This window comes from Trichosurus vulpecula, chromosome 5, assembly GCF_011100635.1.
Source record: "Trichosurus vulpecula isolate mTriVul1 chromosome 5, mTriVul1.pri, whole genome shotgun sequence".
In the NCBI taxonomy this organism is placed as follows: Eukaryota; Metazoa; Chordata; class Mammalia; order Diprotodontia; family Phalangeridae; genus Trichosurus; species Trichosurus vulpecula.
In genome coordinates, this window is record NC_050577.1 from 56823277 (window position 1) to 56842300 (window position 19024).

The 19024-nt window shown below is 39.3% G+C and overlaps 1 protein-coding gene across 1 annotated transcript in view; it reads right to left on the reverse strand.

Moving 5' to 3' along the window:
* ST8SIA6 (ST8 alpha-N-acetyl-neuraminide alpha-2,8-sialyltransferase 6) overlaps window positions 1–19024 on the reverse strand; it is a 115293-nt gene that overhangs the window by 26967 nt on the left and 69302 nt on the right. Inside the window, exon 4 of the mRNA XM_036761210.1 lies at window positions 17187–17273. Within this exon, the coding sequence (XP_036617105.1) occupies window positions 17187–17273 (87 nt within the window). The remainder of the gene's footprint in view (window positions 1–17186; window positions 17274–19024) is intronic.

A 19024-nucleotide genomic window follows, 5' to 3' on the forward strand; every position in this document is an offset into this window, starting at 1 on the left:
CTGAATTACTTAAGTGTGAAAAAACAAGCTCTAAAAATACAAAATTCAACCATTAAAATGAATTTTTGAGATTTCTGAATATAGATTAGATTTTAGACAAAAAAAAATTTCAGGTCACTAGCTTTATTGTTGGTCAATGTATGAACAAACTGTGGAAGGCATTTCTCCCCTCTTTTGTGACTGAGTTGTTTGTACTTTTATTTAGTTAAATATTCAGTGGAAGGATAGTGAAGGTAGGAGGGGGAACAGGCAAGGAGGACCCAAAAGCCTTTCTTTGTAGAAACTGGCAGAATGTTTTGGAGCCTGAATTAACTATCTGAAGCTTCTGAAAAGGGATTTTTACAATTAAAGTGCTGAATCCATCTTATCTATAATTACAGCAGCTTATTGCCAAAGGAAGTGCTCCCTAGGATAAATGTTCCTGGTACAATTTCTGTTTATGCCATACTTTCTTTTGCAAGAGGTCTCATTATTTCTTAAACCTTCACTGGCAATACCAAACACTAATTGTGGACTTCATTCAAAAATAATGAACAGGGAATTTGTGTGTAAGCACAGTTATGGGGGCAATGTTGCTGGATGTTTCATAGAGGTGAAGGGACAGAGCTAATAATAGCTAACATTTATATAGTATTTACTGTGTGTCAGGCGCAGTGCTAAGCACTTTACATTATCATCTCACTTGATCCTCCCAACAATCCTGGGAGGTGAGTGCTATTTTAACTGACATTTACAAAAGAGGTTAAATGACTCGCCCAGGGTCGCACAGATAAGCGCCTGAGGCTGATTTGAACTCAGGTCTTCCTGACTCCAGGCCCAGTGCTCTATCTACTGTGTCACCTAGCTGTGCCAGACTGGCAATTCTACCTCTGGCTCCCGGTATCTGCTCCTTTGGGGGGAGCTCAGTAGGTCTGCTCTTTCCCCAACCTTTCTTTGAACAGCAAAGCCAACTTAAAGAGAGGAGAGACAAGCCATACACTCTGCTCATGAAGAGAGACAAGCTTTTCTACTGAATAAAGTACACTTGAGAGCAGTAACCTAAAAAGATGAAAAGTATATGACTTTCTGGCCCAAGCGGTCTATTTTCAATCATGAAAAGATCAAAGAGAGTGCAAATGGAGCACACTAAAAAGGACGGATGGTCCCTTCATAAATTCCATGTTACTCTAAGTCTGAAGAGAATCATGAGGCCAAGAGCAGGGATTATGAATGATTATAAACTCTCTCATGACATTGGACTGGAATCGAAAAATGACCATCTCATCACTCCCTCATAGCTGTACTTTATCTGTGATAATAGCTAGCCATTAACAGGGAAATGTTACAGAATTACAGGGTCTCAGGGCTGGGAGGGGCTGTAGAGGCCACCTAGACCAATCCATCTGGAGTCTTTTCTCTCCTATCCTAAGCAAGTAGGTACTCTGCCTCTGTTTAAGAACTCCAGGATAAGGTGACTCATGGCCCCTCAAGGAAGCCTACTCTATTTTTGGATAACTGAAATTATTAAGAAGTTTTTTTTCCTTTCATATGTATTAATGTCTCTTTATAATAAGAATTATTAACCTAGGGTCCATGAACGTTTGTTTTATTATTTTTTGGAGGCAACTGGGGTTAAGTGACTTGCCCAAGGTCACACAGCTAGTAAGTTGTGTTGGTAAGAAAAATGGGCTCTTAGCACTTAGTTCAACCAAGTGCCTTTGAAGAGTTTGGCTTTTGTTTCCTTTGAGTAATTCAGTGTATTTCATTGAACCTTACTAGGTGCTAAGCCCCAGGCCGAAACCCCTATTAGGGGTTTGGATGTGGATTGGTAACTAAGGTGGGGCCCAAGGTGGGGCTAACTCAGGGGAGGGCCTAGTTTACACATGAGTTAGAGTGACATGTCTGGGACAGCAGAGGCTTTTAGACCACGTGGGTTTAAGTAGCTTCTTTGTGACAATTCTAGGTCATGTGGGTAAGCCACATGTGTGACTCACCCCTGACCCTGAAAAAAAATATAAAACCAGGGGTTGACTTTCTCTTCTTTGGAGCTCTTACCCACAGCAGTGGTGGTGTGCATGACTCTGGGCTGGCTCTCATTATGAGCTCCTGGGCTGAACCTAGATGTTGGTAACTATGAATTTGTATTTGGTCTGTCTGTTGATGTTTGTACTTTGTATTTTGCTCTGAGGTTCAGGGTGCTGGCTTTTTCCCCTGAGTTAAGTGAATGATATTTGTATGCTGAATTAAAGTAAGCTTGTCAACCCCATAACGCTGCTTTCCTTAGTAAAGCAGATCAAAAGAACCTGTGCTTTTGCAGCGTGTTGGCAACTTTCTGGGTGCTGATTGTTGGTGGATCTTACACCCCCACCGAAGCTGCTAGCCAGATTGTTGAAACATAAGTGTCTGAGGCCAGATTTGAACTTGGGAAGATGAGTCTTCCTGATATTATGGCACCAAACTATTCAACTATCTCTAAGTAAGCAACACAAGCTATAGGCAAGTTAACCTAACACTGTCAGTTTCTGCATCTCTAAAATAAGGATAATAATGCTTGGACTTCTTATCCCAGACTGGTGGTAAGGATATTGCTTTGTCAGCCAAAGTATGTTACATAAAGGTGAGCTTGTGATATGACGATTATTATTGTATATGAAGAATATCTTGTTCTCATCATCACTTTGATTTCCCTATTTCCGCTGTCATTTCAACACAATTTCAGCAGAAGGTAAATCTTTATAACTATTGTTATAGAACTGCAAAGTTAAAATTCTACAGTGCTATGTGGCATATCAGTGATGGATTCAGGTGCAACCATTTCTCTACATTGCACATATTAAGTCTGTTATAGAAGAGAAATGAAGAGTAAGATCAAGGGGTATTCGGATAAACCACTATTTTATTTCATAGGCTAACATGTTATAAATTATTTTGTTGTTGTTCGTCCTTCATTTTTGAAAAGGACCAATGACATCACGAGGATGATGACTACTTGTGCATGAATTGGATTTAAGTGAGGCAGAAGTGCTCAAAGTCGTCATTCATACTCTTTCCTCCAGAGTCATCCAAGTCCAGTGGCAAGACAAAAGTCAAGACAAGCGCTGATGGCTTGGAATGCATGGATGACTTTGTTCTTTCTAAATTAAGGTCTTTCCCAGATTTCAGTTTGTCTGAGGCAACAATCATTCAATGACTAAGGGCTAGCTAAGAATGGAGACAAAAGATGGCCCAAAGGCAATCCGTGCTATTAAAAGAACAATGATCCAAGATTTCCAGTGGCATGCAGGGATTTCACTGGCATCAAAATATGCACTGTGTCAGAAAATGTCGGCTCTTTAGTCACCAGCTCCTCTTAAAAGGAGCTCGTCCAAAATCGAATAAAATAAATAAGATTGGACTAGCCTGGTGGAATGTAGGTTCCTTGAAGGGTTGATTCACTTTTGTCTTTGTAGTTTCGCCACCTAATATAGTAAATTGTATACAAATAGGTATTTAATAAAGGTTTACTGTTGTTAGAACATTGAAAGAAATTGTTTTGACCCTGAAGATACTAACCATTGTGGAATTATGTTCAACTGGAGGCCAAGGTAACATCTTTCTTTTGGTTATGCCTGCTTTATGTTAATTCCTGATTCTCTAATCTTTGTCAGGAGAGTGACTTCACATTTTCTGGCTCTCTGCAGGCATTTCAAACATCTGTATGAGTCCTTTACTACAGCTTTTTGTCCTGGTCCTGTGAATCACTGCTAGCACAACTGAATGGTCTGTATTTGAATGTGGTACCAGGACGAGTTCTGTGTATGTGTGTGTATATGAGACTCTTCAGGGATAAAATAATATTTCACCAGAAAAAGATGAGCAGCCCCCTCTAGAGTTCAGGTTGAGGGCAATAAGTAGGTTGGGAACCCAGGGAGGTGTGGGACTATGTCTACTTGGTCAGACTGGGTTTCCCAAAGGAAGTGGTGCATACCTGGCCCTTTAGAGAATAATACAAGTCTCACCTCAGAAAATGGCAGCTCCATAATCCTCTTTGTGGCTCCATTTTCCCATCATCAACACTGCCCATTTCCCTAGAGATCATGGAATGATAGAATTTCAAGCTGGAAGGAGCTCAGAGGTTGTCTAGTCCAACTCCTTCATTCTACAGATAAGGGAAATGAGGTCCACCAAAGTTGATGTGACTTACCCAAATTCATGTACATAAGAAATAACAGCACCAGGCTTGGGATCCAAGTTTTCTCAGTCCAAATCTACTTCTCTTGAAGGTCAACTGAGCTCTCTCTTCCCCTCACCCCAGTCTCAACTGGGATCCTAGGACCTCTTGGTTCACATCATACTTGGACTATTGCAATCGACTCTTCATTTTTCACTGACTCCAGTCTCTTCCCCATCTAGTCCATCTTATATTCCACCAATAGACTGATCTTCTTAAAGAATTGATTTTATTATGTTTATCACATCACCTCCAAACTGCCAATGGCTTCTTATTGACTACAGCAGTCATGTCAGACTCAAATAGAAATGGATTCCATGGTCTCATGTTGACTTTCTAAGACTACAAATTAACATTATCTATGTTGTATTGCATTTCTATTTATTTTGTTAAACATTTCCCAATTATTTCTTAATGTAGTTCAGGCTGCACTCAGCTGTGAGTTGGATACTTCTAGACAGGATAAAGTCCAAACTACTTGCATCCCCGACAATTTGACCACATCCTACTTCTGCAAAATCTCTCTGTTCTAACCAGATTGTCCCTGATATTATGGCACCAAACTATTCAATTATCTCTAAGTAAGCAACACAAGCTATAGGCAAGTTAACATAACACTGTCAGTTTCTTCATCTCTAAAATAAGGATAATAATGCTTGGACTTCTTATCCCAGACTGGTGGGATTACCATTTTTTCCACCTACGTCAATTCAACTCATCCTTCAAGGTTTAGTGGAACCGGTTTCATCTCTACCACCTCAGCCCACAGTGACCAATCCCTCCTCCAAACTACTAGAGCTCTTCAATTCAGTTAACAGACATTTATTAAATGCCTAACCAAAATGTGCAAAGCATATAGTAGGTGCCAGGAATAAAAAGACTTAAAAAGGAAGAGCCTTTGTCCTTAAAAGTTCATATCCTAGTCAAGAAATATAACATGTTCCCAGACATGCATATATACTACAAAATAATTTGAAAAGGGAGAAAACACTAGCAATGAGGATATTTAGGAAAACTGAATAGAAGAAATGAGGGCATCTGAGCTGACATTTCTGGGAGGCACTCATTCAATTCAATTCACTGATTATTATTAATCTCCACATTAGTACCTAGAGCAACCTGGTTCACAGCCTTCCAGTATCAGCTGACTTTTAAAATATAAATTTGTCTATATTGCCAATGTCTTGTAATTTTCAATATCTCCTGTGGTATCCAATAGGGCCTTGCACATAGTAGGAACCATGCAACTATTTGGTGATTCATTGATAATTGCTCATTGTTTATGGGCGCTCTTCAGTCAATAACAGTTCAGTCCAATAGACGTTTATCAGATGCCTATTACTGTATGTGCAAGGTGCCAGGCTGGGGATACAAAGCAAAACAATCTCTGCCCTCAGGAAAACACACACAGTTCAACTCAAATAAGTTCACCTCACTCTTAATTGGCAGCCTTAGACTAGAATTTTGGGGCCAGTGTTCTTTCCACTTAGATGTGAGTTTGTTACCAGACTCCAGATTTCTGCTGGCTCTTGTTTCCTTTTTCATCATTTTCCCCCTCAATAACCCTCTAAGCAGAGGTGTGCTGGAGTCAGCTTGATCAGAGACATCGTTAAATTTCCAGTGTGAACATTTATATCTTTGAAATCAGTAAACCTTACAAATTGGGGCTTGATTTAGTGTTTTCTTGATTGCCTACACTTAAGAAAACGGTGGGAAAAAATGAGGATTGATTTTTAAATTTTAATAGGGAGATGAAATTTGATTTCAGTGTCATGTTAATAATGCAGATAAAACTTAAAAGTGTGTCCTGAATGTATTTTTCCCCCAGAGAGCCAGTACCAGCACATTGCTGCCTCTAAACCTTATAGTCTTATAATACTCCTTCCTGGGTATACAATGTTATACCAGATACATACAAACACCCTTCCCCAACAAAAGAAAAAGGGATTATTTCTAGTGGCAAAATTGGGATATATGTATGTACATATATATCCATTGTTCTTAATTATAAAATAGCAATTTTGAATGCCTATTAAAATATGTTAGCATAGTTTTGTGTATTATGTTAATAGGCTAAGAGGATGGTGAAGAAGGGGGAGGGGTATGAAGGGCCAGCACAGGTGGAAAAAAGGAATATTATGTGGGAAGAGAAAGAAAGAATCTGACAAAGTGGAGAGAAGATGGATAGCACCAAAACTCTCAATGTTTAGTTCCCTAAGCTTTGAGGGGAAGGCATTAGGCCAAAACAGATTCAAAGTTGCTGTCATAGGCAGATTAAAAAGTGATCTTTAAGAGGTCATTTGGTCAGTGTCAGTAAGGCTCCCATACCCTCCAAATTTCCCCCCCAATTCCCCATGACATACTGTCTGAAATTCTACCATCAAATTCTCTTATTTGGGTTCAAGCAGTGACCACTCCAATCATCTTCTTTTTAAAATGGAGATGCCCTGTCAGCCCTCAGTAATCATGCTACCTTGGAATGAATCTGTTTATTAGGTCATTTTCCTACAGAACAGTTGGCTGAGGCCAAGAAGGAAAGTTTTGATGGAGAGAAAAAGGAGGGATAATTTTGTAGCATCAGGCATTGATTTTCCAAGGGAAGACTTGAGAAGGATGTTGCATCAGGGCTCCCTGTCCCTACAGGAGACAAATAGGGAGGTAAAAGGAGCAAAAAACCGCCTTATTACCTGAAATGGTAAAATGTTTAAGGAGTTTCCTTGACCCTGTTGCCCAATCTGGGCAGATATACTTTTCATTCCAAGAGGTGAGGAGTTCAGAATGAATGAGTGAATGAGCATTTATTAAGTGCTTAACTAGGCTTATTATGCCAAGACCTGAAGATACAAACAAAAAAAGTGAGACAGTCCCTTCCCTCAAGAAGTTCACACTAAATAGGGGGAGATAGCACATTAAAAAAAAAGTTCTGCTGCAGGGCAGATGGAGAGTTCCAGAATGACTAAGGGCAGAGGAACAGAATACTGGCAACAGCAAAAACAGATTTCTGCCCCAGCTCTAAGACTCACACATTTCTAGATTTCAAAAGTCACTGGAAAGATCAGCTCATACATAATCTAAGTAGATTATAAGCACCATAGCAAAAAGGGCTATGGAGGGGAATGCTGGGTGAGGAGTCTAGTGAAATGAGAAATAGAGAAGTGATGAATAGCCAATGTTGGAATGCTGGAGAAAGATGTAGGTCTTGGGATATCAGGAAAAAGAGAGCTTAAGTAACATAATATATCTATATAGAAACTGTGAGTGATAGAATGAGGAAATAACAATCTTAATAGAAAAGTATACTATGGAAAGGCTTATCTGACATGGAAGCCCAAAGCATTGTAATTAATATTTGAACATAACAATGTGGGAGATAAGTTTGGGAATAAAGCCTAGGAGACTGGTGAATCACAAGAGAGACAGAGAGCATTATATTCAGCGAGCACAATCTATAGTCTGGAAACCAGGGGGAGGAAACAATACCTAAAAGAAGAAAGGCCACTTTCTATTACTAAATGTGGCAGAAGTAATGACACGGTACTGGCTGCATCTCTTCAAAATGCATGGGCTCACTACATGGCAGGACAAACAGGAGATGGAACACAGGATATTAACGATGAAAAATGGTCCTTGGACAGAAGGCTCTTGGACAGGAAGCTTTTTCAACCTGACCACTGCCCCCAATGCTCATATCATAAATACACCTATCTCCTTAAATTAAAATAAAATGAAACATTTATAACCTAAGCCAGCCTCAGAGCCACCCTCTAGGAATGCCAAGCACCAAGGCACAGAGAGTGAATGAAGGGAGATAAAACAGTTAAGAGAAGAGGCAATAACAACAGTCCTCCTCCAAGGAGGAGCTGTTGTTTCTCTCCAAGATATACGTGGCTATAGAGAGGAAGAGGGGGATGAATGGTATTAGTAAAATGACAAATACTGGACCGGGAATTCTAAACATTTTTTTCTTTAAGATACGCATCAGAAAATACAAGAAAATTTTGGCAGCTAACTACATTTGGGTGTGCAGTTCTATGATCTCTTGGAAGTATCTTAAATTATTAATTATTCAGTGGCTTTGTAGTAATGTTATTAAGCTACAAAAATTTGCATAAGCGATAAGGTAAGCAAATCTGTTTGTTTGATTTTTCTCCTCCTAGAGTCCAGGACATATAAAAGTTAAGAAAGCAAAACCTAGTTTATTATTAAAAGAGGTAATAAATTTGCTTGTGCAATATTTGAATCTTTTTCAATGCTTCCAGTGTAGGAAAGAAGATAAGGGAATAACTTATAGTGAAATTTAACTTATGAAATTCTAAGGGATTATAGTATTGCCTAATTTGGCAATAAACTTCAATTGCTTCTATATACCAGTCATTGGAACAGATAATGCAGACACAGAAAAACAGCTGTTAGGCTAAGGTAGTTTGAAAGATATCTAGTTTCCTCCTTCTCTTAGAAAGCTCCTGTATTTATCTATGATGGCATCGTGTAACGGTGCCAAACATTCTTGGTGCTGCTTATCCACTAAATCTATGATTGATAAGGTGCAGGAACCATCCATCCTAACACATATCCATAAAACAGTGAGATTTCAAAAAGATGTGCAACAATATTAGAATGCCCAAAGGGCATTTCAAAGCAATCTGTTTCTGAAAAGAAACATACTCGTCAAGAGTGAGGAATATACTATTGGTCTTGGTCCTAGAAGTGATTGGTGCCTGTAATTTGTTGCCCAAATAACTACACCTCTTTTAAATTGGAGAACTACCCAAGAATGCTAATGTAATAATTAGTATGCAAGTAACCAAGGGAATCTGGTTAGACTAATTACTGAAGCTCATAGGTCTTCAGCTTGGCATAAAAGCCTACCCACCCCAAAACTTCTAGAGCTTCAGAAAAGAGCTTTCAAGTGTGAAGGAGAGAAAAAGCCAGTCTTTCAAGCATCTGAATTTAAATTGAACCATCTCTGGGTCATGCTCAAGGAAATAAGTATCATTCAGATTCTGAAAATGAGAGAAAGGAAATTTGAAGAGCTGTGGTTTTCCCCCCTGCATTCACCCCAGGTAAATTTGGAATAGGCTGTTACAGTAGCATTTGTCTTTACTGAGAAAACTGCAAAATGACAGAAGATCCTGGAAGGTTGATGCCCAAACATCAGAAAATGATGAAAAACCGAATTTTTCTGACTTCAGTCATTCTCTAGCTAAATGTGACTCTGAGAATACAAATGTTTCAATTTTACAAGAGGCCAGTTCCACAGAAGAGCTTCATAAATAGTACTTTGTCTCAAGAGGACAAGCAAAAAACCTGGTCCTAGTTAACATGTCCAGACTTGTGAAGGCCTATGCTACCTGGAAGAAGACCTCAGAGGTTGTTTAATCCAAACTCCCACCCAGCGATGTGTTAGTAATTGTTTAAAAACCAGATCTCTTGGGAAAAAAATGTTACAGAAAGATACAGTTTTAAGTTTAATCTGCATCAACATTGTCTCCGTCACTTTACTAAGTTTATATAATCAATAGAACAATAAATCAAGCCTTGACTTCCAAGATTTTTCACACTGAAAATTTAATAATCAGCCTTGAGGCTATTTGAGCATATTTGGCATATCCCTGCTCCCACTCATTTCAGAAATCTAGAGATTCATGGAGGGAATCATATCCCTCCTGCTCCATGTGTGCTGGCTGTCCCAAGCTGGCCCTGCAGTCTTAGAACGCTAGTGACTATAGCACACAGGGCCCAGCCTCTTGTCCTGCCTCATCCACTATTGACTCTAGCCTGTCTGTCCTAAATACCTGCCTTTTCCTATACTCCTACCAGGGGTTATTCTAGTGGAATTGGGCCTACATTTAGAGTAGATTATTGTTTTTCAGCCATTTCAGTTGTGTCCAACTCTTTTGTAACCCCATTTGGGGTTTTCTTGACAAAACACTGGAGTGGTTTGCCATTTCCTTCTCCAGATCATTTGAGGAAACTGAGGCAAACAGGGTGAAGTGACTTGCCCAGGATCACACAGCTAGTTAGCGTCTGAGGCCACATTTGAACTCATGTTTTCCTGACTCCAGGTTCTGTGTTCCATCCACTGTGCCACACAGCTGCCTAGATTCAGAAGATTTGAGTTCAAATCTCAGCTCTGTTACTTATTTCTGTGATCAAAGGCAAACAGTTTAATCTCTCTGCAACTCAGTTTCTTCATCTGTAAAGTGAGGGGGTTGGACTAGATGGCCTCTGAGGGCTATTCTAGATCCTTGAAGAGTTACAATCCTACAATCCTAGCTTGCCTGACTCAGTGCCTAGAATTGTGACTAGCTCATAGGAGCTTAATAAATGCTTATTGAATGAATGACCTAAATTCACAGAACCTTATAAAGGTGGAATTTTAGAATTAGAAGATATCTAATAAGTTTTGCTGAAGTTTTCCTCTTTCCTTCATCTTTTTCCCCACTTATTCTTTAAAAAGAAAATCCTTGGTTATAAACATTGGCTTTCTGAAATGGGACGGGCAGGGACAGAAGGGGGAAATCTATGTGTTATAAAAACAAAAAATATCAATAAAAACTACTTTTTTAAAAAAGAAGAGATCTTAAAGTTTATAGTCTGATCTCCCACCCCATACAGAAATCGTCTCTCCATCATCTCTGAAAGATGATCAGCTGACCTCTACATGACATTTGTGGTAACTGAATGCTCACTCAGGTAGGACTCATTCCACTGCTCAACAGTGTTAACTGTTAGAAAGCTCTTCCCTCTATTAAGTGAGACTTGTCTCCCTGTCACTTCCCCTTAGTGGTCCCAGCTCTTCAGCCTCACTGAATGAGGCTCATTCCTTTTCCACATGATAACTGCTCAGATATTTGAAGACAGCTATCATGTCGAACCTAAATGTTTTCTCTTTCAGGCCAAGCATCCACATTCCTTTCCATTGGTCTCCAGATCCTCACAAACCTGACTTCTCTTCTTTTAATGCACTCTGTCTCTCTTAAAATCTGGCTTGCAGAATTGAACACAAGACCACAGACGTGGTCTGATGAGGGCAGGGCACAGTGACCCACTAGCCACAATTTTAAAGCAATGTGGTCACAGTGTAGGCTCATAGAGTACTCGTGAACCAACTGAAACCTAGGTCCTTTTTTCCCCAGAAACTGATTTTTGAATCCAAATGTAGTTGCTTAAACCAATCCCAATTAAATGTAACCTCATGAGCCTGTCAAGCTACTTTTCAACCTCTATTCTGTCATCCACCGTATTACTAGCCTCTTGCTATGAGGCATTCTTTTGGGCCCAGGACTCTCATTCTCCCTGTTCCCAGGGCCTTAAGCTTTGATGTGCATACCACGCTGAACTTAGCTCACCCAGGACCTGAACCTAATTTGTCTGCTTTCCTTGAATGGTCTACTTCTTCTATCCTTCCCCAAGTATCAAGCTGTGCCTTTAAAGGTATCAACTAGAAAGTCTGATAAACCAACCCATGTACGTGTGTTAGAAGGCCAGAAGGTCTTTCAACCCTTCAACACTTACCTGATGATGATCAAACCCTTCTTCCAACAGGCTCACTTAATAGTAGCTTTCTCGAGACAATGACCCTGCCTTTCTTTATCTGTTATGTTAGGGGAATGACTTTAATGGTGAGAATTTCTTATCAACCGTGTAGTCATTCAGCTACAGGACCTTTCTATCTGGGTGTCCCATTGTCAGTTCAAACTCAGCTTGAGTCCAAAATGGAACCCATCATCTTTCTCCTCGAAAGAGTTTCCTTCCCAGGCTTCCCCATATCCACCAGTGTCACCATTATTATCCTAGTCACTCCAGGCTGGAAACCTCGGAGACATCTTTGACTTTTCCTTATCCTTCATTCCATACATCCAAGAATCACCAAGTCTCATTGACTCTTTCTTTGAAAGGTCTCTTTGGTTGATCTCTTTCCTCTCCTACCAATATCACTCCAGCTAGAATGATAACATCGATTCAGCACTAGTTCAAACCTCATTATCTCACTATTGGCTTCTTAAAAGAACCAAACTCCTTGCTTCTTGTCAGTCCCCTCACCAAGGGGAGTGGATTGAATATTGAACTTAAAATAAGGAAAATCTATGTTCAACTCCCACGTCAGACACTCTCTCACTACGTTACCACGGGAAAGTGTCTCTCTGGGCCTTCAGGTGTTAGATGAGGACCAGAGTTAACACCTGCTTCAAAGGGGTTGTTAGGTCAATCTGCAAGACAAGGTAAATAATAGCTCCTTCTTCACAAAATCAAACAAGATAATATATGCATACATATTGTAAACCCTAAATCAATATTAAATATAAATTGGTTTTGCTCTACCTTACACTAATGGAGGCAGCATATTCTTTGCAAAATTGTAATTCAGTCAAATCATTCCTCTGCTCAAAAAGCTGTAATGATTCCCTACCATCCTACATGATCAACTTCAAACTTCCTTTTCTGGAATAATCTTATCAATCTAATTTTATCTTAAACTTCTCATACCTGGTGAGGTCAAACTGATTTTGTTCCCTCTAAACACCCTGTATTGACTCCCAGTTCTTTGCTCTGGTAAATTCTTTCTTCACCTTAAAAGCCTCTAGACTAAGATCCTCCATGAGGTCAGGTCTCCTTGTGGCCACTCTAGCCCACGTTGTTCTGCTGTTTACTTGGGTAATTGTCATCTGTTCAGCCAGTTGGCACAGTGGATACAGCACTGAATCTGGAGTCAAGAAGACAAGTCAAAACCTGACTTAAGATATTTACTACTTGTGTGACCTCGGGCAAGTCACTTAACCACTATTTGCCTCAGTTTCCTCATCTGTAAAATGGGAGTTATAATAGCACCCACTCTGAAGGTTTATTGTGAGGATCAAATGAGATTATATTTGTAAAGCACTTAGAATGGTAGCTGGCATGCAGAACATGCTCTTTAAAGGCTAGCTATTAAGGTGATTATTTTGTCACAATCGTCTACTTAACTACTTAATGTGAATGTATCAAGTTTCTTCAACCAGATCCAAAGTTCCTGGAAATCAGGGAGGCCTTATCTTATATGTCCTCTGTAAATGCTCGATGGCATTTATCACAGTACTGTGTACATAGTAAGGAGATAATAAAACCTGCAAAATGGACTCAAGATTTGCAAATTTTGTCAGCATGCAGATTATCAAGAACAAATATATTTTTATATATCTCCATCAAACACATCAATAGGCCTTTCAAAATTTTCAAATGGGTCCCAAGAATGAGATTTTGGAATTTTCAATAACAGGAGTGAGATAAAATCAGTCTTTATCCACTTTCCAATACTGTACTATGAAACGATAACAGTTTCTTTAGAGGAGAACGGTTACATTAGACTAGGGGCAAAACCAATCATTTTTAAAGCTAATATTGAAAACACTTACCTGACGATGATCAGTATGAATTGCTTCCTCACCCCTAATGTCATGTCTTATCATACGCTGTATAAACTGTCACAATAATACCTTTTCACAGTTTCTTTAATCAGTTATTTTTGTTTTGTTTTTTTGCTATGGGGTCATGATGTAAATAGAAGTTGTATAGTTAAAATTCTCATTTTTAAAATGTTCTTTTTCATTTTTTTAGTGCAAAGTTTTTGATGATATGATAAATAGATGATTATACATTTAAATAATTTTTATTTTATATATAATTTTAAATTAAGACCATTTTTCCTAGCACATATACATACATGTACAATGACTCTAAAAGGGAGGGTAAGGTATAAGTTTCCATCTGTACAAAGTCATGCTCTATTTTGGGAAAGTAGTCAATCACACTTTGCTTCATGAGTCAAGGTATGGAAATGGTGGCATAAAGATTGATTTAGAAAATGGATACCTAGGGCGGAGCCAAGATGGCGGCTGGTAAGCAGGGACTAGAGTGAGCTCTGTACCGAGTCCCTCCAAAAACCTATAAAAATGGCAATTCTAGAACCAATTCTAGAATGGCAGAACCCACAGAACAGCAGAGGGAAGCAGGGCTCCAGTCCAGGACAGCCTGGATGATCTCTGGGTGAGGTCTATTCCACACGGAGCTGGGAGCTGGGAGCTGGGAGCTGGGAGCTGGGAACGGAGTGGAGCAGAGCCCAGCCTGAGCCGCGTGGAACAACCAAACTTGGAGTCGGGTGGATGGGGCCCCTAGCGCCCTGAATATGTGAGCTGCGGCAGTTACCAGACCCCTCAACCCACGAACACCAAAGACTGCGGAGAAGGTTAGTGGGAAAAGCTGCGGGAGTGGAAGGAGTTCTCTCAACTTCCAGCCCCAGGGGCAGCGGTGGTGGGGCAGCTACAGTTGCTGCTGCTTCTGGCCCCATGCCCACCTGGTGGGAGGAATTAAGTGGTGGATCAGAGCAGGAGTGCAACAGCCTGCTGAATATCTAAGCCCAGCCCGGGCTGGGGGTTCTTGGGGAAGGAGTAGTGTGGGTCTGACAGAGCTGGCACCACCCCCCCAAACGTGGAACATAGAACTCGTTAGTCTACAAGCAGTCATACCCCACTGAAAAACTCAAGGGTCAAGTTAGTTGGTTGGGAATATGGCCAGGCAGCGAAAGCACACCCAGATTCAGTCTCAGACTTTGGATTCTTTCTTTGGTGACAAAGAAGACCAAAACATACAGCCTAAAGAAGACAACAAAGTCATAAAGCCTACAACAAAAGCCTCCAAGAAAAACATGAACTGGCCCCAGGCCACAGAAGAACTCAAAAAGGAGTTGGAAAAGCAAGTTAGAGAAGCAGAGGAAAAATTGGGAAGAGAAATGAGAAGGATGCGAGAAAACCATGAAAAACAAGTCAATGACTTGCTAAAGGAGACCCAAAAAAATACTGAAAAATACGCTGAAGAAAACAACACCTTAAAAAACAGACTAACTCAAATGGCAAAAGAGCTCCAAAAAGCCAATGAGGAGAAGAATGCCTTGAAAGGCAGAATTAGCCAAATGGAAAAGGAGGTCCAAAAGACCACTGAAGAAAATACTACTTTAAAAATTAGATTGGAGTAAGTGGAAGCTAGTGACTTTATGAGAAATCAGGATATTATAAAACAGAACCAAAGGAATGAAAAAATGGAAGACAATGTGAAATATCTCCTTGGAAAAACCACTGACCTGGAAAATAGATCCAGGAGAGATAATTTAAAAATTATTGGACTACCTGAAAGCCATGATCAAAAAAAGAGCCTAGATATCATCTTTCAAGAAATTATCAAGGAGAACTGCCCTGATATTCTAGAGCCACAGGGCAAAATAGAAATTGAAAGAATCCATCGATTGCCTCCTCAAATAGATGCCAAAAAGAAATCTCCTAGGAATATTGTCACCAAATTCCAGACCTCCCAGATCAAGGAGAAAATACTGCAAGCACCCAGAAAGAAACAATTTGAGTATTGTGGAAACCCAATCAGAATAACCCAAGATCTAGCAGCTTCTACATTAAGAGATCGAAGGGCTTGGAATGCGATATTCCGGAGGTCAATGGAGCTAGGATTAAAACCTCGAATCACCTACCCAGCAAAACTGAGTATCATGTTCCAAGGCAAAATATGGATTTTCAATAAAATAGAGGACTTTCAAGCTTTCTCAGTGAAAATACCAGAACTGAATAGAAAATTTGACTTTCAAACACAAGAATCAAGAGAAGCATGAAAAGGTAATCAAGAAACGGAAATTGCAAGGGACTTACTAAAGTTGAACTGTTTTGTTTACATTCCTACATGGAAAGATGATGTGTATGATTCATGAGACCTCAGTATTAGGGTAGTTGAAGGGAATATGCATATATATATATATATATGTTTATGTGTATATATATATAAGTGAATGTGTATGTATGTATATATCTATGTGTATATGTATGTATGTGTATATATATATATGTGTTTATATGTATATATATATATATATATGTAAAAAAGAGAGAGCAGACACACGGTGAGTTGAAGATGAAGGGAAGATATCTAAAAGAAATAAAATGAAATTAAGGGATGAGAGAGCAACATACTGAGAGAGGGAGATAGGGAGAGATAGAATGGGGTGGATTATCTTGTATAAAGGTGGCAAGAGGAAGCAGTTCTGTGGGAGGAGGGGAGAGGGCAGGTGAGGGGGGAATGAGTGAACCTTGCTCTCATCAGATTTGGCCTGAGGGGGAATACCATACATACTCAGTTGGGTATCTTACCCCACAGGAAAGAAGAGGGAGGAAGATAAAAAAAAAATAAAAGGGGGGGGATGATGGAGGGGAGGGCAGATGGGGGTGGAGGCAATCAAAACAAACACTTTGGAAAGCGGACAGGGTCAAGGGAGAAAATTCAATAAAGCGGAATGGGTTGGGAAGGAGCAAAATGTAGTTAGCCTTTCACAACATGAGTATTGTGGAAGGGTTATACATAATGATACATGTGTGGCCTAGGTTGAATTGCTCGACTTCTTAGGGAGGGTGGGTGGGAAGGGAAGAGGGAAGGGAATTTGGAACTCAAAGTTTTAAAATCAGATGTTCAAAAAAAAAAGTTTTTGGCATGCAACTAAAAAATAAGATACACAGGCAATGGGGCGTAGAAATTTATCTTGCCCTACAAGAAAGGAAGGGAAAAGGGGATGAGAGGGGAGGGGGGTGATAGAGGGGAGGGCTGACTGGGGAACAGGGCAACCAGAATATAAGCCATCTTGGAGTGGGGGGGAGGGTAGAAATGGGAGAAAATTTGTAATTCAAACTGTTGTGAAAATCAATGCTGAAAACCAAATATGTTAAATAAATAAATTTAAATTAAAAAAAAAAAGAAAAAAAAAGAAAATGGTTACCTGTACAGATGAAAAAGGAAATATACAGGAAAAAGTGAAGAAAGAAAACTTCAAAGATGAGAATCTGTATTTATATTTTAAAATAACGTAATTTTTTAAGAAAGAAAAAAACCCTAATTGGTCTCAAAAGTTATTATCATACTGCCAAAGAAAGATAAAGAAGTTTGAGTTCTTTAATGATAAAGTTTTTACCTGAATTTCTTATATTCTTCAGGTTGTCGTTGCCATTTGCAGTTCTGTACATTTGTAATAATTTCAAGGTAATAATCTTCCGAATACCTAAAAGTGAGAAACGTAAAGGGAACTGAGTATGAAAATCTTAGTGTTCAAACACACAAGTACATAAGGACCATTACATTAAATTAATTGACTGCACAACTTAACTCCAAACCTGCTGATAGAAAGCAGAGTGTCCTTTAATGTAATTATGATATGCTTGGACAGCTGGATGGTGCAATGGATAGCACACTGGGCTTGGAATCAGGAAGACTCATCTTATGAATTCAAATACAGCCTCAGACACTTAATAGCTGTGGGACCTTGGGCAACTAACTTAACCCTGTTTGCCTCAGTTTCTTCATCTGTAAAATGAACTGGAGAAGGAAATGACAAACCACTCTAGTATCTTTGCCAAGAGAACTCCAAAATGGGGCCATGAAGAATCAGATATGACTGAACAACAACAATCATGATGTGGCTGAGTAGTCATGATTACGTGTCTTCTGATCTTTGCACATTATAAGACAAACATCTAAGAGCATTCTAAATAACTAAAACCATGTCTGCACACACAAGTATATGCATATCTCAAGGTTATTTGGCAATGCACCTTTCATTTTAATTCAGTGAGAAATAAATACAAATACTTAATAGACATTTACCAATAATAGACTGGTTAGTAACATCTCCTTTCACAGTTAGCATTTACATAGTCATTATTTTCAGACACATAAAATTTTTCAAATGCATAATACCAAATTGTTTAATTTTGATCCACAACATAAAAATCAAGAATATTTTTTAAATTTTGAATTGTCTTAGGGACAATTTAAACACACTCACACATCTCTTCCCCAAAACTGTCAATTCTTGAAAAACAAATCAGGCAACCTCTAACTCTCCTTTGTAACCAAGGAGTGGTAAGAGTGCTGAACTTGGAATCACAGGACCTGGTTTTGAATTATAGCTTTCCCAATTATTATTTATATGACATTGGACAAATCACCTGACAACACTGGGCCTCAGTTTCCCCTTCTGTAAAGTGAGCAGTTGGATTAGATGATCTCTAGGGTTCCCTCTAGCTCTACTTATGAACCTATCAGGATGGCTAAGCAAAACAGTTGGAAACACTGACCAAGCCTGACAGGTTATGCCTCGTGGCACAGCTATAGTCCACCACCTGTCTGAAGACTGTTTGTGCTAATATGCTTTTAAATAAACCTATGAACACATCTGATAAGCTTTCATCACATTTCCTTAGTCCTATGTTTAAATCTAAATCTAAAACGCTCTCTCAAGGAGCAAACTGTAAAATGCACAGTGCCTGGCACATAGTAAGCACTATATAAAAGTCAGCTATTATTATTTTAATTCCACCTGATACTTCTACTCCATAGACTTCTAATAATAGCCCACATGTATATAGTAGCACTTTAAAGTTTATTCAGGTTTTATAGATATTATCTCATTTGATCCTCACAACAACACTGAGAGGTCAATAGCATTATCCCCCTATTACAGTAGAAGAAACCAGGGCTAAAAGAGGTTGAGTGACTTGTTTAAAGTCACGCAGCTAGTAAGTGGCTGAGGCTGGATTTGAAATGAGTTGTTCCTAACTCTAGGTCCAGTATTCTCTCCACTAGCTAGCTGCCTCAAGTACGGACTCTACAAGTAGGTAGTGCAAAAACCACTGGATGAAGAAACTGAGGCATGGTGAGGTTAAATAACTTGCCCAGAGTCACAGAGCTACTAAGTGATGGGGCCAAGATTAGAATTTGAGGCTTTTAGTTTCCAGCTCCATTCTGATAAAC